At 39.5% G+C, this 21,285-nt stretch overlaps 2 protein-coding genes across 2 annotated transcripts in view; both read left to right on the top strand.

The window, feature by feature from the left end:
• The window catches only part of bcor (BCL6 corepressor), a 131,200-nt gene extending 128,897 nt beyond the window's left edge, over nt 1–2,303 (top strand). Inside the window, exon 14 of the mRNA XM_062061736.1 lies at nt 1,240–2,303. Coding sequence (XP_061917720.1) covers nt 1,240–1,594 — 355 coding nt within the window. The 3' untranslated portion in view covers nt 1,595–2,303. The remainder of the gene's footprint in view (nt 1–1,239) is intronic.
• Nucleotides 2,304–6,413: 4,110 nt separating this feature from the next.
• Nucleotides 6,414–20,689, top strand: atp6ap2 (ATPase H+ transporting accessory protein 2). The gene is made up of 9 exons (XM_062061734.1): nt 6,414–6,570; nt 8,566–8,696; nt 8,763–8,891; nt 8,972–9,067; nt 13,679–13,816; nt 13,892–13,945; nt 17,137–17,286; nt 17,362–17,481; nt 20,128–20,689. Exons 1-9 carry the CDS (start codon nt 6,498–6,500, stop codon nt 20,320–20,322), a joined length of 1,086 nt encoding a protein of 361 aa, XP_061917718.1. The 5' UTR covers nt 6,414–6,497; the 3' UTR covers nt 20,323–20,689.
• Nucleotides 20,690–21,285: the final 596 nt, after the last annotated feature.

Genomic DNA, 21,285 nt, shown 5'->3' with positions numbered 1-21,285 from the left:
TTATGTAGATCCCGAACACACAAAAACAGGCACTAATAGGTAAAAAAAAAAAAAGAGTTGGGTTTGCATAATATGTTCCCTGTTAAATAAAAATGTAAAATTAATTTTAATACTGAAAAAATAACTGAATTTGTCAGTCCCCTAAAAGTATAATATTTTTAAACTGTTAATAATATATATATATTATTTTTTTAAATAATCATATCAATCAATCAATGTTTATTTATATAGCCCTAAATCACAAGTGTCTCAAAGGGCTGTACAAGCCACAACGACATCCTCGGTACAGAGCCCACATACGGGCAAGGAAAACTCACCCCAGTGGGACGTCAATGTGAATGACTATGAGAAACCTTGGAGAGGACCGCATATGTGGGTAACCCCCCCCCCCCCCTAGGGGAGACCGAAAGCAATGGATGTGGAGTGGGTCAGACATAATATTGTGAAAGTCCAACACATCAGCGAGAGTCCAGTCCATGGTGGGGCCAGCAGGAACCATCCCGAGTTAATATAATTTTACCAAAATCAAAAAAACTAATTGATAAAAACGTATATTTAAAAGTATTTGAATTTAAAAAAATAACTAAACTTAAAATTCATTTTACAATGGAAAAATTGCGGCTGTTAATTTAAATACATTGAAACGTATTTTGACTATTTCTGTCATCAGATTAATCACACTTTGAAATGTGGGTTAATTTGCGATTAATCACAGAAAATGATGATAACTCTGGGGTTATTATGCGCTTGCATGATTCAAGTTAACTTTAAAAGAGGTTGCAATATCTGAACACACATGCAGTTTTATTGTCAGAATCATACAGAAACATTTTTAAAAATATTTGACTTGAATGCACATCATTTATTTGCTCCAAATGTGCTGAGTTCTTCTCACTGGCCAGCAATCCTTTACGTAACCATTTAGGAAAAGGAACATGTATGGTCAAGATAAATTGTGATTTTTCTGCTTATATACATGATTAATGTCCTATTTTTTTGTAATTACCTTATTTTTGACAAACCCTCATTTTAAACATTTTGAAATTGTAAATGTACATTTGCAATGTTTTAAAAGATGTTAAGTTATTTGAATTGAAGCTGTTCAAGCCATGAATGTATCGATGTTCAGTAACACTTCTGCAGTTATTTTAGCGGAACAACGGCGTAATATGATGAAGTCAAATGACAGGAGCTTGCCCAACTGCACATTTCTCATCCAGGATTATTTACCTCCTTCAGGCCCAGAAACTGGCTCCTCCTGTCCGACGTCCTCCGCCGGCTGCGCATGTCGGCCCGCGGTTTCCGCCAGGCCTTCCCGCACATGGAAGTGGTGACGGTGGCCGAGGCCGAGTTCTACCGGCAAGCGTCTCTGTCGCAGCTCTTCTCTTGTCCCGAGGAGCTGGAGGGTTTTCATCCGGACAGCAAGGAGCTGCTGGACCTGGTGGAAGACAGCGCCGAGCTGGCCGCCCTGCTGGGCTCCACGCTGGAGTGCCTGGACGACCGCTGGGACCACGCTAGGGACAAACTGAAGGAGAAGATCAAGGCCGCCGGACAGGTGGGCCTCATCCTGAACCCGGGTCCCAATAAGCACTGATGCTCTTGCCGTTGTTGTATATAAAACCTACTTTTGGACCTGCTGGCTGACCTGTCAGCTTAGCCATACCTTTGACTGTCAATAACTGACGGTCATATTTTTTATAAATTAATATATGTACAAATAAGTAAATAAAAATGAATATATGTATGTACATCCCTGTATACATGTGTGTACATAAAACAAGATTTCTTTCTGATAATGCTAACCACTGACAAGTGTGTCAGCAACAGGATGGCATGTGTGTCGCTGCCTGTGCCATTGAATGTGCTATTGGAGTTCATTTAGGGAGCACATGATGTACAATTCTTCTGTCTGCCCCCTCCCTCCAACACTTCAAAGCAGGAGGGGCTATTTTGTTGTATCTTTTTTGTAATGTTCAAATCGTGCTTCCCGTCAAGTCTGTAATTTAACAAGCGGATCTGCAGCGTTGATTGTATAATAAAGTTTTATTGTAATACTGATCCTTTACCCATTTGGCAAAGAGCTTGTGTGTGTATATGTATATACATCTATGTGTATGTATATATATACCGTATATATATATATACACATATGTATATATAAGACAGTGAGGCTACTGCAGTCAAATCAACTTTTTTGGTGTTTGTTTTTATTTTATTTTAACTTTGTAATTAAAATATCTCCTAATTTGTATTTATATTTTACAAATGAAGTTGCTTTAAAATAAATATACAAACTGCAAGATGACAATTGTGTGTGCTGTGCCGTTGCATGTAGAGCTGGAGGACTAAATGGGGGGCTAAATGAATTAATTGGGTGTCGATGTCAAATTAAACCGTTTAGCCAAATTGTCCACGACAATTCAGCGGGATCAGATACAATCCAACATTGCCATCTTTAGGAATGCAATTGTATTGTAGCTGCACTTTTGTCTCGCAATAACATCCTGCAAGGATGCTGGGACCAACAGCGCCATCCAGTGTCGAATGTGCTAATTGCGCTGTTTCACAAAGGAGTGACGTGGACTCCTTCTGCCTTCTGAGATAGGCTCCATCCACCTCGCTACCCCGAGAGGGACAAGCGGTAGGAAATGGATGGATCATAGTGGTTTATGTATCAATGGGAATATTTCAAGATATGTTTAATCGGTTTAATATATTAGCGTATTTTACTATTTTAAATATAACGGTTAAAATGTACTCAACATCGTCATCATTTCATCATTTTATTTTCTAAAACAAAGAAGTTATGCTCCTCACTTCATGTCATAAGGTATAATATCATTTAATGACCTTTTATATTGTCTACAACAATACAATACACTAATACTTCCTGTATCACGCAACCATGCACATTAAAGGCCTACTGAAATTAATTTTCATATTTAAACGGGGATAGCAGATCCATTCTATGTGTCATACTTGATCATTTCGCGATATTGCCATATTTTTGCTGAAAGGATTTAGTAGAGAACATCGGCGATAAAGTTCGCAACTTTTGGTCGCTGATAAAAAAGCCTTGCCTGTAGCGGAAGTAGCGTGACGTCACAGGTTGAAAGTAGCGTGACGTCACAGCTTGAAAGGCTCCTCGCATTTCCACATTGTTTACACCAGCAGCGAGAGAGTTTCGGACCGAGAAAGCGACGATTACCCCATTAATTTGAGCCAGGATGAAAGATTTGTGGATGAGGAAAGTGAGAGTGAAGGACTAGAGTGCAGTGCAGGACGTATCTTTTTTCGCTCTGACCGTAACTTAGGTACAAGCTGGCTCATTGGATTCCACACTTTCTCTTTTTTCTATTGTGGATCACGGATTTGTATTTGAAACCACCTGGGATACTATATCCTCTTGAAAATGAGAGTCCAGAACGCGAAATGGACATTCACAGTGACTTTTATCTCCACGACAATACATCGGCGAAACACTTTAATGCTGTCCAACCTGGCAAAGCCTAGCAATGCTGTTGCTAACGACCCCATTGAAGCTAACTTAGCTACAGGACCTCGACAGAGCTATGCTAAAAACATTAGCTCTCCACCTACGCCAGCCAGCCCTCATCTGCTCATCAACACCCGTGCTCACCTGCGTTCCAGCGATCGACAGCGCGACGAAGGACTTCACCCGATCACTGATGCGGTCGGCGGCTAGCGTCGGCTAGCGCGTCTGCTATCCAAGTCAAAGTCCTCCTGGTTGTGTTGCTGCAGCCAGCCGCTAATACACCGATCCCACCTACAACTTTCTTCTTTGCAGTCTTCATTGTTCATTAAACAAATTGCAAAAGATTCACCAACACAGATGTCCAGAATACTGTGGAATTATGACATGAAAACAGAACTGTTTGTATTGGATACAATGTGTCCCAATACTTCCGCTTCAACCTTTGACGTCACGCGCATACGTCATCATACATAGACCTTTTCAACCGGAAGTTTGCCGGGAAATGTAAAATGTCACTTTATAAGTTAACCCGGCCGTATTGGCATGTGTTGCAATGTTAAGATGTCATCATTGATATATAAACTATCAGACTGCGTGGTCGCTAGTAGTGGCTTTCAGTAGGCCTTTAAATGGGTATATATATATATATATATATATATATATATATATATATATATATATATATATATATATACATACAGTATATATATATACATACATCCATTTTCTACCGCTTGTCCCTTTTGGGGTCGCGGGGGGTGCTGGAGCCTATCTCGCTGACAACAAGCTATCCATCCACTTGGGTAAAACAGAATCCATCCTGTTTGGGTCCCACATCAAACTTAAGAGAGTCAATGACTTCACCATAAAAGTGGGTGACATTGTCATCACCAGGAAAGATGAGGTCACCTACCTAGGTTCCATTCTAGAGGCTAATCTTTCCTGTGATAAAATGGCAACCAAGGTAATCAAAAAGGTTAACCAACGAACGAGATTTCTCTACAGAATCTCCTCTCTGGTCAACAAAAGCACCTTGAGGATTCTGGCGGGAACTCTCGTTCAACCCTTTTTCCATTACGCATGCACCTCCTGGTACCCTAGCACCTCCAAAACCCTCAAATCTAAACTCCAAACATCCCAGAACAAGCTAGTCAGGTTACTTCTAGACCTCCACCCCAGATCCCACCTCACTCCTGTTATGTTATTGTTTTAAATATCACATCGTTGGATGACTTGTAGAACTGTCTTTTAATAACGATCACATATTACAAGCGCTTCTTCAACACTCGTGCGTACAAGGTGTGTTTACTTCTAAAGAGTCCTACCTGACACATACTATATAGGTGTGTACAAGGTGTGTTTACTTCTAAAGAGTCCTACCTGACACATACTATATAGGTGTGTACAAGGTGTGTTTACTTCTAAAGAGTCCACCTGACACATACTATATAGGTGTGTACAAGGTGTGTTTACTTCTAAAGAGTCCTACCTGACACATACTATATAGGTGTGTACAAGGTGTGTTTACTTCTAAAGAGTCCTACCTGACACATAATATATAGGTGTGTACAAGGTGTGTTTACTTCTAAAGAGTCCTACCTGACACATACTATATAGGTGTGTACAAGGTGTGTTTACTTCTAAAGAGTCCTACCTGACACATACTATATAGGTGTGTACAAGGTGTGTTTACTTCTAAAGAGTCCTACCTGACACATAATATATATATTGCTTCCTAGTCATTTGTAGACTATTACTACCACCATGTGGTCAAACACTATCATTACAACTCCTACCCACTTCTCTAAAGTGGGCTGGCTCAAGGTGGAGGACAGAGTTAAACAACTTGCACTGAGCCTAGTCTATAAAATCCACTACACCTCCCTGATAGCGAAGTACATGTCAAACTACTTCCTTAACGTAAATGACCGCCATAACCACAACACCAGGGGGAGCTCCACTAACCACGTTAAACCCAGATTCCCATCTAACAAAGGTCTTAACTCATTCTCCTTCTATGCCACATCAATGTGGAATGCACTCCCAACAGGTATAAAAGAAAGGGCATCTCTATCCTCCTTCAAAAGCGCACTAAAAGAACACCTCCAGGCAACTACAACCCTAAACTAACACCCTCCCTTCCACATCATACCTCTTCGGATTGTAAATAATCCAATGTAGACACTTTTTCTTATACTTTCTGATCTCTCTCTCTATGTCCACTACTTGCTGTACATATCCTACCAAGTCACTGTTCCAATGTCCATTTCTCTGATGATGCAATTGTTGATGACTGAAGTGCTGATATCAACCAAACCTAACCCCGCCCCCTCCATATCCCACACCCCGGACTGTAAATAATGTAAATAATTCAATGTATATACTCTGATGATTAACTTGTGTGATGACTGTATTATGATGATAGTATATATCTGTATCATGAATCCATTTAAGTGGACCCCGACTTAAAGAAGTGTAAAAACTTATTGGGGTGTTACCATTTAGTGGTCAATTGTACTTCACTGTGCAATCTACTAATAAAAGTCTCAATCAATCAATCAAAAACTCAGCTGCATTCGGGCGGAATATATTTATTTATTTTATATTATTTTTAAAAAAAAATGAAGATACAGCATTAGATTTGAGTACTATTTTAAAGCAGAACATTTAAATTTGACTTTTGAAACCAAAAACAAGGAAACTATGCTACTCACTTCCTGTGTCACGTGGCCTGTACCACGTGACCAGTCCTGCCGCAACACAGTACTGTGATATTTGTATATCAGCATTGTTATCTAATATGCTCTAGTCTATATAAATATTCAAGTAAAAAGGACTCATTTAACTCCCCAACGTAACTTTACCGTACAATAACAAGGAAGAAAAAAACATAAGACAAATCCATCAAAAATAAGACGTCTGCGCACTTCCTGTATCACGTGACCAGGCGTGACGTCAAAGATCAGCTGATCGCTGCAAGACGCGAAGAGAAAGAAACAAGATGGCGCTGACTGGCTGTCCAAGGATGAATTCTCTTTCCTCAGCCGTGCTCGGCCTCCTTTTCCTCTCCACTGGTAGGACTTTGTGTCAACATATTTGCCACTGTCGGCCTCCTTTAATGGCCCCTCCTCTGTCTTTAATGTGATATTAAGTGAGTGCTGTGGCTACTTGAAAGGATGACAGTTTTGGCTAACCTAGCTAGCTAGGAACGTCGTCGTCTACATTCATTTGTTTACTGTTTATTCATTATTTTACCTCATTCATTTGACGATCTTTTTTGTCTGTTTATTCATTATTTTACCTCATTCATTTGTTTACTGTTTATTCATTATTTTACCTCATTCATTTGACGCTCTTTTTTTGTCTGTTTATTTATTCATTATTTTACCTCATTCATTTGACGATCTTGTCTGTTTACTAATTATGTTCCTCGCACTAACATGAGACATTTATGCTGCTTTATGTGTTTTTGTCATTTTTCTGTGGTTGCCTTTCCCTGGCTTGGTCAACTGTCAAGCGTTGCTAACAAGTCACTAATCTAATAGTTATAGTTTAAGTGGTTGTTTTGCTCTAAATCCCCCAGGTAAGGATTCAACAACAATAATAATGTGTGAAAAGGGTTATTTCTTCGCCGTCATTTGCTATTATGAGAGGAGAAGTGGCTGTGTGTCATGTGACAAGTCACTTAGCACAAGTTTCCCCATCATGTCACGTGTTAAGAATGCATGTCTGTTATGAGACAAATAATGACAAGATTTGATCATCACTGAGGTTTTAGTATAATGAACTACATTGAAGAGTAAATATACGAGCTTGCAGTCCAGTTACACATCCATACAATCACAGTAATGAACAGCTATGTGCCTAATGTTGTGCTTTAAAATTGAGTTTAAAGCATACTTGCCAACCCTCCCAAGTTTTCCGGGAGACTCACGAAATTCAGCGCCTCTCCCGAAAACCTCCCGGGACAAATATTCTCCCGAAAATCTCCCGATTTTCAGCCGGAGCTGGAGGCCACGGCCCCTCCAGCTCCATGCGGACCTGAGTGAGGACAGCCTTTTTTCACGTCCGCTTTCCCACGATATAAACAGCGTGCCTGCCCAATCACGTTATTCCATACGAGGCGTCCGGCATACCTTCGATGAGCATGGTGCAGATGGAGAAGATCTTCTCGGCGTCCGTGTTGGCACACACGTTGCCAAAGCCGACGCTGGTAAGGCTGCTGAGGGTGAAGTAGAGGGCGGCGATGTACGAACTGCGCACCGACGGGCCGCCGACCGTGTTGTTGACGTAGGGCATCTCCAGGCGTTTGCCCAGCTCATGAAGCCATCCTCGGGGAAGAGAGGGGAGGACAACAGGGTGACAAGAACTAAATCATCCAGACTAGAGATAAATTGTATTATGTTTATCTTACCTAAAAATAAATATATATATATATATATATATATATATATATATATATATATATATATATATATATATATATATATATATATATATATATATATATATATATATATATATATATTTTTTTTTTAAACTAAATACATTTTTACTATATTTTGCTAAAAACATCAAAATTAATTGTATTTTTATTTGTATTTTTTCTGACTCCTTATTACATCCAGCCATAGAATTATACATTAAAATAAACATATTTGAAATAATACATTTTAAATGATCATAATAATTCATTTAAAATGACCATATTTAATTATTAAAATAATTGCGTGTTCATCAACAACTTTAGCATTTTATTCATTACATTTTGAAGCTCTCACAAGCCAAGTTGTTATATTCCTTAAGATGTATTTATGCAAGTTTGAAGTATCAATTATCTAAACACAGTTTTGTTTGCATATTTTCAGGATGTAGATATATATATATATATGAAATACTTGACTTGGTGAATTCTAGCTGTAAATATACTCCTCCCCTCTTAACCACGCCCCCCACCTCCCGAAATCAGAGGTCTCAAGGTTGGCAAGTATGGTTTAAAGGTCTTACCTAATCATAAGGTTGAAACTAATATGTCTTCACATCCCCTTTGTCTTATATTTTGTCTCCAGGTGTCTACGGAGACAGCTTGACGGTGCTGCAAGCTCCAGAGTTTGTGTCCTTCCAGAAAGGAGAGTGGCCCATTTCTGGAGAAAAGATACCAGACCTGGTTGCGGTCACAATGGGCTTCTCTGTTCAAGAGGTGCTTTGGCTGCTAATAGTTAGCATTTCTATTATTAATATTTTTTGACCGTGTCTTTGTGTCCAGGATCTGTCTTGGCCTGGTCTCCAAGCCGGTCCTCTGTTCCAGCGTCCCCGTGCAAACGTTCTGGTGGTGGTCCGAGGAGCAAAGAGCCTAGACTTCCCTCAAAGTGTGGCCTCCTATCCGCTAGAGAACGTGAGTCAATCTGGACTTTTGATTTATTAAACCTCAGGAAGATTTTATTACGATTCCCCCCCACCCCCTTTTTTTTTTAGCCTGTGCCGTTCACAATGGACAGCGTCGCAGAGACTGTGCATTCCCTATTTGCTGAGGACACACCTGTCGTGCTGCAGCTGGCCCCCAGTGAAGAGGTACAAATTCAATCACAAGTTTCAAAACGTAATTTCTTCCATAGGAATCATTCAAATTTATCTTTTTTAGGGTCAAACTTTAGCCATTTTTACCCCTTTATCTGTGCATGGATGTGTGGTTTTTTAAAAAAAAAAAAAGGTTAGACATTGTACATCATAACATACGGTCATTGTTGGGGATTGGTACTGCAGGCCTCAAATTTTTACTTTTTAAGGTCAAGGCAAGTGTTGCCTTTAAAGGAGGGCTCATATTTTAGGGCACCAAGGCAAACATTTTCTTTCAAGACAGGGGCTCCAAAGCATTTTTTATATATATAAATATATATATATATATACCGATTAACGTTAATTATGCGATGTCTTAAACAGTTGAAAATGTAGGAAAAAAAAGTAATGTCGGAGTGTTTCTATTCATTTATTCGACGAAACAATTACATTACAAATCAAATCAACTTTATTTATCAAATCAAATCAACTTTATTTATAAAGCACATTTAAAATTTACCACAGGGGTAGCCAAAGTGCTGTACAATGGGCAGGTTAAAAATAATACAAGAACCGAGCAAACACAACACAACACAAACAGAACACGATAAAAAAGAAATAAATAAAATATAAAAACATAAAAACAGGTTCACAGCAGGTGTATTATGGGGCGCCATTGCAGGATGGGTATCACTCAGTGTTAAAAGCCATGGAATAAAAGTATGTTTTTAAGAGAGATTTAAAAACAGGAAGAGAGGAGGCTTGTCTAACACTCAGAGGTAGGTCGTTCCAGAGCTTGGGAGCAGCAGCAGCGAAAGCTCTGTCACCTCTAAGCTTCAGCCTTGTGTCAGGGACCGTCAGTAGCAGCTGATCGGCTGATCTTAGGGATCGGGTGGGGCAGTAAGGCTGAAGGAGGTCGGAGAGATATGTTGGCGCGAGGTTGTTTAGACATTTAAAAACAAATAAAAGGAGTTTAAAATTGATTCTGTAACGCACAGGGAGCCAGTGAAGGGACGCTAATATAGGGGTGATGTGCTCACGTCTGCGGGTCTGTGTTAGCAGACGAGCAGCAGAGTTCTGCACGAGCTGCAGGCCTGGCTAATGCCTACATACAGGGCATTGCAGTAGTCTAAACGAGTCGAGATAAAGGCGTGGATTAATTTCTCGAGATCATGTCCTGATAGAAGCGGTTTCACTTTCGCTATTTGGCGTAATTGATAAAAACTTTTTTGTACGAAGCTGCTGATTTTGTTTTTCGAATTTAAAATCTGAGTCGAACTTTACCCCCAGGTTTGTGACACAGTCACTGAGATACGGGGTCAGAGTGCCGAGGTCAACGTTGGGGGAGGGGGAGCGACTTGGACCGAACAACATAACTTCTGTTTTATCTTCATTTAGGCTCAGGAAGTTAGCTGAAAGCCAGGCTTTGATGTCGTGCAGGCAGTCAATAAGACGTTGAACCGTGTTATTTTGTCCCATGGGAAAATAAATCTGGCAATCATCGGCATAAAAATGAAATGCAATATCGTACTTCCTAAAAATAGAACCAAGGGGGAGAAGGTAAAGCGCAAATAAGATTGGGGCAAGGATTGAGCCCTGGGGAACCCCATGTGGTAAAGGAGCTGTGGAAGACATAAATCTGTCTATTTTTACACAAAAACTCCATTATAAGGATGTCACGGTATGAATATTTGTTATTGCGGTAATTTTAAATGTGCTCAACATTTTCAAAAAACTACTTATACTGAAATCCTTTAACCAAGTTTTATTTAAAAAAAAATTTTAAAAATACAAACACATTCAAAATGTATTTATGTACCTCAAGTAGAAAGTTGAATGTGCATATGAAAGCAACACAAGCATCATAAACAAAGTAATATGGCAGAAACAAAATAATACTATAAATAAATAAAAATACATGTGAAACATTTTCAAGATGGCACTCTTTTGATATAACACATAACTGCACTTTTTGTCCGTATAGATACAAATAGTGTTAATATATGATGTGAAGTCTTACACCAAGGACTGCATGGTTATGGGCAAAATTATAATTAAGATGATATTTTATCAATATTGAAATCACGATTATTAATCATAGCCTAACCAGGCGTTTTTTCTCTCTCAAGGAATTGTGAAATAAAATCATGTCTTCAGGAGATCAATACTGTACTGAAACCCAGAACACTCTACGCATTTACCCAGTTTTAGTTTAGAGATAAGGAAAGATTGGCCTGGCCCACTAGGATCCCTCTTTATGTTTGTGAACTTTATAGTTTATACATTTAGAGTGATGTGATATTCAAACACTGTAAGAGTCTAGAATGAAAGAGTATATAAGAGAATTGACAGAGTGTGTGTACCTTCAGTGCTGAATGATGAGCAGAAGCAGAGTTTTGAGTATTTTCTTTAGCTTGCTTTCCATGTTTATGTACTCACTGTCCACTGTGTCCAGCTGCCTGAAAGCGGGGGACTCCACTGTAGAAATAGCCTGCATTTCTTCTAGCACACACGCTGCAATGGCTCTATCAATGTTGTCCTGGCTAGCAGTCCCTCCGTTAAAATCCAGCCGCTGTTGGATTTGGAGGTGAAGTGTGTCTCTCTTTACTAGCTTCGTCGAAGCATGTTGCTTTTGTAGGTGTTTCAGCAGATTTGAATTGCTGTTTTGGGCAGTAGATAGGATCTTTGATCCAAGACACAACTTACATTGAACTAAAATGTATTAAGAATATCTCCATGTTACGAAACTCGACTTCTGCTCCGCCATGATGTCTTGTTAGTAAAAACAGACACGACACGCCAAACACTTTTGTGTTAAATGCTTAATACTAAAATCAATTTTATTTAAGGTGTGCTGTCCAGTTATCTTGTTTTCGTACACTTTTGTGTCTCATTTGTAAATACTGTACAGTATTATATAGCTTACTTTGCAGTTGCTATTCCAAGATGTTAGATGGCAGTAGTGTATAGACTACGATATGTCGCAATAGTCAGGAAGTAGTCTTTACCGTTGATTGCGCCAGTCTTTTTTTAAGTCCTACGTACTGTTTATGATGTAAATATTGTAACTATTACACAAAAGATGTTTGATTCTAACGTCCATCTTATTTGTAGTTTGCATTACCAAATTTCGAGGTGTTGATATAACCATGTAAAATAACTAATGCTAATTAGTAGCAAATCCAATGCAAATGAGCATTGGGCTAATGCATTTTGAAAAGTGGGGCTATACTGTATTTTTGAGTGCATTTGTCTTGCTTTGTTGGCATGGAAAATTGTAACATTACCTAAAGGCAGTCTAAGTTAGCCTCGTTTGACTGCTTGTTTCCTGGCCAAGTGCTTTGTGCAGTGTATGTAACCGGACATGACGTCACATGTAACTAAGGTATCCAAATATGGCATTTCTTTATTTTATGTCAATCGGTACTCTGTTATACCGACAGACTTCAGTCGGTGGCTATAAAGTAGTGCCTATCCCTTGTCTTTGCGGACTCAACCATACAAGTTTGATAAAACCCTATATTTGTACTGAGCAGCCAGGACAGTGTTCCTTTTACATTATTCTCCCATCACTGGTACCTTTTTGAGTGTTTCCATCCATCCATCCATCCATCCATCTTCAACCGCTTATCCGGAATCGGGTCGCGGGGACAGCAGCTCCAGCAAAGACCCCCAGACTTCCCTCTCCAGAGCAACATTTGCGACTTCCTCCTGGGGAATCCCGAAGCGTTCCCAGGCCAGAGAGGAGATGTAATCCCCCCATCTGGTCCTTGGTCTGCCGCGGGGCCTCCTCTCAGTGGGACGTGCAACGAGGACCTCCCTAGGGAGACGCTCGTGAGGCATCCGCACGAGATGCCCGAACCACCTAAGCTGGCTCCTTTCCAAGCGAAGGAGCAGCGGCTCTACTCCGAGTCTCTCTCGGGTGACTGCACTTCTCACCCTATCTTTTTGAGTGTTTCCAACACGACCAAAATGTATCTGGGGCTGAATGACATCAGCGTCTAATTTGCATAATTTACAATGATGCAAAACTCAGTTTTTGTGTGTGGATTGTCAAAACACAGTTTTTGTGTGTGCTATAAGACATGTGCAACATTATCTCCTGTTTTTAAACCTTCAATCAATCAAAGTTTACTTATACAGCCCTAAATCACAAATGTCTCAAAGGGCTGCGCAAGCCACAATTGGTGCAACGGATGTGGAGTGGATACAGTTAATAACGTGAGAGTGTAGTCCATAATGAGGCCAGCAGGGGATCCTTTTGCATGGAGACAAGTCATCAGCGCAGAGATGCATGGTCCCAACTTGGATCAGCCAGCGTCTCCTCCGTGGAAGCTGATCTGGGGCCACCTGATAACCTCTCCACGCAGGAGAGGGGGGCATAGCAGGAAAGAGAGACGGTCTAAAAAAGGGCCTATTTAAAGGCTAGGGTGTATAAATGAGTTTTAGGATGGGACTTAAAACCCTTTTTAACGGAATGTGATTGTGTGCAGCTGTACATGTGTGCCTTAAACTTATAAATCAACAAATGATTGAATGTGGGGGGGAAAAGCGACCGGTGGAATCTAATTTAAGAGCTTCTACTGTACGATGGTGATTATGTGTCAACCATTTTCCTCCACTCAGAGGCTGTACATGCTGGGCAAAGCCAACGCCGTGTTTGAGGACCTCCCAGTGACTTTGCAGCAGATTCGAGGCCGTCTGTCCCAGGAGGGCTCTGTGCTGGCTTCCCTGCCCCTCAACTCCCTCAGCAGAAATGCAGAGGTCACTAGCAACTTTTTACGATGCAGAAGTATTTCCTTTATAACGTCTTCATTGTGACCGTTCTACTGTTTGCAGTCGGATTTGCTCTTTCTGTCAGAGATCCAAGTCCTGCATGATATCACAGCTCTGGTAAGCTCTCGTCAGCTTGACGCTATCTAGTGTTCTTTATTTAAAGTTTATTGTATTTTTCGACACATTTGAATATGTCTCAGATGTTCTGTAATAGTGTATTAGAAGTAATTTTCGAAATCTAGCCTTAATGCTGAATTTAGACAGTTTGCTAGTGCTTTGTGTCTTGTTTGTCTGTAGCTTTATTGCTAATAGGTTTGCATGATATAGACCATATAAAAGATATCAATTTGGTCAACGATCATGCTTTTAACACTATCGTTATTGTGATAATAGATGTTGATGACCCTAGCTTTGTCCTGCAAATTCAACAGTCGCTAGCAGCTAACATCCTTCCAGAGTGCAGCTTTTAAACCACTAATCCTCAACGGCGGAAAATAAACTAAGTTTCCTACAAGTAGAGGACGAGAGGAGAAGGAATAGCAATCATGCTACACTACACAAAAACAGCTCAACTTGAGCTTATGGATGTAAAAAAAAGTTGGCCGGCTCAACAAAAATATTGACAAGTATATGGTCGATACCACAATGATTAGATCTATTTTTGTGACCACAAAATTGTTGTTACTATTTACCAACTCAGGAAAAAAGCCAATGGCATTTTTTGCTTTTTTCCCCAGTTATTTTGCATTATTGACTTTATTGTACATGTTCTATGTAATAAAAGGGATTAAGGAAACAAAATACTATTTAATAATGTTACACATTCTGTGTTTTGTCAGATCAAAAATGTTATCATTTAATGATTCTGAAAATATTTAAGTATGAACATTGATATGACCAATACTGTTTGTGTAACTGCTTGGTATCAGATCGATATCCACATTTGTAGTATCAGCCAAAACTAAATTAAAGTATCAAAACAGAAGAATAAATGCTTAGTACATTTTAATGTAAGTGTAGTTACAACAGAAAGTAACCAGATATTAACAGTGAGTTAGTGAGTCAATTATTAACAGTTTTGACAAAATAGTACAACTGGAAATGATGCAATATGTTACTGCATATGTCAGTAGCTAACTTATTTACATGCCAAATAGTATATTGTGTAGGGCTGCAACAACTAATCCATTATAAAAATAGTTGGTGATTAATTTAGTCATTGATTCATTGGATCTATGCTGTGCGCATGCGGAGAGGCTCCTTTTTTTAAATTGTATTCTTTTTTTTATAAACCTTTATTTATGAACTGCAACATTTACAAATAGCTGAGAAACAATAATCAAAATAAGTATGGTGCCAGTATGCTGGTGTTTTATCTCAATAAAATACTGGAAAGGATAGAAATGTAGTTTGTCTCTTTTATCCAATTATTAATCCATTAATCGAAGTAATAATCGACAGATTAATCGATTATCAAATTAGTTATTAGTTGCAGCCCTAATATTGTGATATATATTGTTGTCGCAGGAGGCTGCAATATACAGTGCATCCGGAAAGTATTCACAGCGCTTCACTTTTTCCACATGTTGTTATGTTACAGCCTTCTGCTGGCCTCACTATGGTCAGGACTCTCACAATATTAACCACATCCATTGCACCGAGATGTGGGGTCCCCACATCTGCGGTCCCTTCCAAGGTTTCACATTATTCCCATTTATTGAGTTCTTTCTTGCCCTGATGTGGGATCCGATCCGAGGATGTCTTTGTGGTTTGTGCAGCCATTTGAGACATTTGTGATTAAGGGCTATATAAATATACCCCAAAGGGACAAGCGGTAGAAAATGAATGGTTGGGCTATATAAATATTTGATTGATTGATTCCAAAATGGAAAACATTAATTTTTGTCCTCCAAATTCTACAGACAATACCCCAAATTGACTGAAAATGTTTTTAATTTTTTTAAATTTTGCAAATGTATTAAAAATAAAAACCTATAGAATTTAAGTATTTACAGCCTTTGTGCAATACTTTGTTGATGCACTTTTGGCGGCAATTACAGCCTCAAGTCTTTTTTAATACGATGCCACAGCTTTGGGCAGTTTCGCCCATTCCTCTCAAGCTCCATCAGATTGGATGAGAAGTGTTGGTTTTCATCCAGGATGTCTCTGCATTCATCTTAGTTGAGTCAGGGAGGTGACCAAGAACCATGAGAAACCAAATTCTGTGGTCTGATGAGACAAAGATAGAACTCTTTGGTGTGAATGCCAGGCGTCATGTTTGTAGGAAACCAGGCACCGCTCATCACCAGGCCAATGCATCCCTACAGTGAAGCATGGTGGTGGCAGCATCATGCTGCAGGGATGTTTTTCAGTGGCAGGAACTTGAAGACTAGTCAGGAGAGAGGGAAAGATGAATGCAGCAATGTACAGAGACATCCTGGATGAAAAGCAACAGATGGAGCTAAGAGGTGCTGCAAAGAGGAATGGGTGAACGAGTCCAAAGATAGGTGTTCCAAGCTTGTGGCATCGTATTCAAAAAGACTTGAGGCCGTAATTGCTACCAAAGGTGCATCAACAAAGTATTGACCAAAGGCTTTGAATACTTATGTACATGTGAATTTTTACTATTATTTTTTGTAATAAATGTGAAAAAAACAAACATTTCGCATCGTCATTATGGGGTATTTAATTGTGAGGACAAAAATGAATGTATTCCATTTTTGAATAAGACTGTTTAACATAAGAAAATGTGTAAAAAATGAAGCGCTGTCAATACTTTGTGGATGCACTGTATTTTAGACTATCCTTCTGTCCACTCCGAGATGTGTTATTGTGCACTTTTTCACTTTTTACGTATAGTCTGTAACTCTGCACTTGTACAATGTAAGAGATGCCATATTTCACATACAACACCATCATAAAAATAACCGGATACAAACATTGGCAACACTAGCATAGCTATGTTAGCTTACACACATTTTCATAGTATCGTTATGCTAGTTTAGCCTATTAGCTAAAAAAAAAAAAGTCCCCCATCTGTAGCTGAGTGATATTGGCAGAGATCCAGGTTTTATTTTAAGATGTGCTGTGAAGCCGGCCTCTCTTTTTTTTTCCATTTTTTAAAGTAAACATAGCCGTCTTCTGCTAGCTCAACTAGCTAGGGGCATGTCAAGGACAGTATGTCGTCCACATTTTTTTTAAGCCTTTAAAAGTGAGCGTTACAACTTCATTAAAAAGTCATGTTTAATAGTGAATGTTTAAAATGTAAATAAACAGTGTGATTTTTTGAATGGGTGGCCCTCTTCCAGCTGCAGAGACACAAGCACTTGGCCAAGGACCACTCCCCAGACCTGTACTCCTTAGAGCTATCTGGCTTGGAGGAGCTGAGCCGCGCCTACGGACCAGACTCGCCACAGTACCGTGACGCCATCACCATTCTTGCCTCCGTCTTGCAAAAGGTGACAAAGATGAGAAGAGCCTTCTCAGTCATCCATGTACATTCTAAAGCCATATTTTTGTTTTCTTTGGTGTAGTTTGGAGAGGATGTGTACAGTCTCTATGGCAACAGCGCCGTCGTGGAGGTGGTAACTGTAAAGAACTTTGAGGCTCCCTTGACCAGGAAGTCCCGCTCCATTTTGGAGTCCAAACAGATTGTAAGTCCTGAGTGTTGCTCGAACAACCCAAAATGCATGTTGTCATATAGTGAGTAAAGGTGTTTATTTACTCAACTGCAGAAAGTACCAGGTGTACTTGAGTAGATTTGCAAAAATCAATGTTTGCCATTTTAAATCATCTTTAATGTTCTTACATTTCTCATAAGTAAATGATGATTATAAGAATGTAAATAAAAAAATAGAATTTATTATCATATATAGTAATCAATTATTTATTCCATCACTCAGTAAAGGGTAGGTTTTAGATTTCCTACATGGGACCGCAGCAGTGGCCCCATCTTCCTACCATAACATGTATGGGTGATAACTGTATGGAAGTGTTTAATATCGGTCGATATATCGAATAATTATTGATATTTTATGACCTGTGTCAAATAAGGACCAGGAGAAAATGTAAACCTTTTTATTTCAAATGTAACCTTCCTCTGATATAATCTCCTGAGTTATCGAGACAGAAAGGAAAGGAAATGTCAACACAACCATGGAAAACAATGTAAAAAAAAAAAAAAAAATCTAAAATCACACTTAACAATAACCCTCTTAAAATGAAGTTGCATTATGTAAGAAATGCTTAATAAAGTGTACAACATAGTGTGAAAATGTAAACATAGACAAAACTCAGAGTAATTATGTTCTGCAGGTTTAGTGCCAGGAAGTTACAGCTGTGCTCTAAAGGGTGAGTTCGGCTGAGTTGGTGTGGTATTACCAGTCCTGGTGGGGATGAACGCCTTAGTTGATTTACAAACCACATTGGTCTGACTACGGTCCCTTAAATAAAATCCAAAAAGTTCCATATTGTCGAGGTGACTTTTCCTCTTTTATCGACAATTTATTCGCTCTCTACAACACTCATTCTTTCTTTCTCTTTCCACTCATTGCAAAGAATGAAGCGTGAGACAACATGATGGCACAACCTAACTGGATAGTTGATGCTGTTAGTGTGTCACTCCGACCAAGCAGCGATCACTTCCTGCGTTGCTCACTTACCAGACAACAAGTGCCTTTGTTTATGCAACCAACCTTACTTCACAACTACAAACCCCAAAAGCAGTGAAGTTGGCACCTTGTGTAAATGGTAAATAAAAACAGGATACAATGATTTGCAAATTCTTTTTAACCTTCAGTCAATTGAATAAACTGCAAAGACAAGATATCTAATTATTGAACTGGAAAACTTTGTTATTTTTGCAAATGTTAGCTAATTTGAAATTTGATGCCAGCAACACGTGACAAAGAAGTTGTGAAAGGTGGCAATAAATACTGATAAAGTTGAGGAATGCTCATCAAACACTTATTTGGAACATCCCACAGGTGAACAGGCTAATTGGGAACAGGTGGGTGCCATGATTGGGTATAAAAGTAGATTCCATGAAATGCTCAGTCATTCACAAACAAGGATGGGGCGAGGGTCACCACTTTGTCAACAAATGCCTGAGCAAATTGTCCAACAGTTTAAGAACAACATTTCTCAACGAGTTATTGCAAGGAATTTATTAGTGGCCAAGACATGGGTAACTTACACATCTGTGAAGGCACCATTAATGCTGAAAGGTACATACAGCTTTTGGAGCAACATATGTTGCCATCCAAGCAACGTTACCATGGACGCCCCTGCTTATTTCAGCAAGACAATGCCAAGCCACGTGTTACATCAACGTGGCTTCATAGTAAAAGAGTGCGGGTACTAGACTGGCCTGCCTGTAGTCCAGACATTGAAAATGTGTGGCACATTATGAAGCCTAAAACAGCAGAAGGGAGACCCCCGGACTGTTGAACAACTTAAGCTGTACATCAAGCAAGAATGGGAAAGAATTCCACTTCAAAAATGTGTCTCCTCACTTCCCAAACCTTTACTGAGTGTTGTTAAAAGGAAAGGCCATGTAACACAGTGGTAAAAATGCCCCTGTACCAACTTTTTTGCAACGTGTTGCTGCTATTAAATTCTAAATTAATAATTTTTTGGAAAAAAGAAAAAACAAGTTTCTCAGTGTGAACATGAAATATCTTGTCTTTGCAGTTTATTCAATTGAATATAAGTTGAAAAGGATTTGTTGTATTCTCTTTTTATTTACCATTTACACAACGTGACAACTTCACTGCTTTTGGGGTTTGTAGTTGTTTCTTCCGACAAAGAAGAAAAACAACAAATATCGAATGTTTTACTCAACGCAATTTTTTATTGATACCCATTACGTGTCTTTAAGGATATATATTGATATCGTTTTATCGCCCAGCCTTATGTAGCAGCATTTTGTCTTTTGCAGTAAGTAAGCCTCAGCTGCTGGGCTCATGTGGCATGGTGTATATGGTAGAGCAGTCACAGAAAAGGAACTTTACTACCACCTAATGGCACCACCTCTTCCTGTATGTGATGTAGCTGTGGCACCACCACTTCCTGTATGTGATGTAGCTGTGGCACCACCACTTCCTGTATGTGATGTAGCTGTGGCACCACCACTTCCTGTATGTGATGTAGCTGTGGCACCACCACTTCCTGTATGTGATGTAGCTGTGGCACGGCATCTATTTGAGCAGAGGCCACTCTTTGGGGAAATACTTTGTATTTCTTACCTGCTTTTAGATGTATATGTTTCTTGTGAAGTGATTGGCCACCATGTTTTGCAGAGCAACCCAGGCAGCCCCTACAACCTGGCCTACAAGTACAACTTCCACTACGCCGTGGTCTTCAACATCGTGCTGTGGCTCATGATCGTGCTGGCGCTCGCCGTCATCGCTGTCGGATACAACCTGTGGAACATGGACCCGGGCTACGACAGCATCATCTACAGGATGACCAACCAGAAGATTAGGATGGACTAAAACAAAAGCTGACCTCCTGCACTCCCCCAGATACCCGCTTGTCTTTGGTTTGGTGCGACGTCGTGTTTGGTGAATACCTTGAAGGTTTACAACGCTGCTGTGATCATTGAAAATGTTGAAATTACACATTTTATTCCTTGTAGGTAAACCTTCTCACTGTTTTGTGAAATTCTGCAACTATGTTTTAAATTAAGAATAATATGTGTATATATTGAAAATACGATTAAATGACAAACTGCTGTGCTCTTATTGTGGAAAAAAAATATTGTGAAGAGATGTGTTGTGTTTACTCTGGCAAATATTCACCCGACTGAAAGGAGATGAGCTGTAAATGGCTAAACAATGAATAAATGATTATGGGTAAGACTCCTTATTGTCCGTTTTAGTTGTGAAAACATGAATTATACAACGTTGATGCTTTAAATATTGTTCGCGCATTTTATTTTGATTTCCCTGTGTACAGTATGTTTGCAACAGCAGTTTTTTACATTTAAAAATGCTACGCCATAATGTTAGCCTTTAATCAAATCGCTCGGGTTCAATCGCGTCAAAATGTGCAATCTGTCACATAGGAAGAAACATTGCGTCAGAACAAAAGTTGTAAATAAAGGAGCGGTCGGTTCTTAGTTGATCTTCCTTGTGACTTGGCCATGTGATCCTGTTGCGTAACCGTTCAGCCAATCCGAGAGCAGAAGATACCTTAAGTCCCGCCTTTACTGGCCTTAAGTCCCGCCTTTACTGGCCTTAAGTCCCGCCTTTACTGGCCTTAAGTCCCGCCTTTACTGGCATTCGGCGTACATAACTGGCTGTCAGCTTCGGTAAACACTTCCGTGTTTGCTTTCGCTAGCAGCGTTTTTGTAACATAAATACTACTATTGTAACATAATACTACTATTGTAACATAATACTACTATCTGTAAGGCGCAGATATGGTTTGACTCATCGTTAAAGGTACGTCTTTAT

This window comes from Entelurus aequoreus, linkage group LG10, assembly GCF_033978785.1.
Source record: "Entelurus aequoreus isolate RoL-2023_Sb linkage group LG10, RoL_Eaeq_v1.1, whole genome shotgun sequence".
NCBI classification, from domain to species: Eukaryota; Metazoa; Chordata; class Actinopteri; order Syngnathiformes; family Syngnathidae; genus Entelurus; species Entelurus aequoreus.
This window is presented reverse-complemented; position numbering and strand designations above follow the sequence as displayed.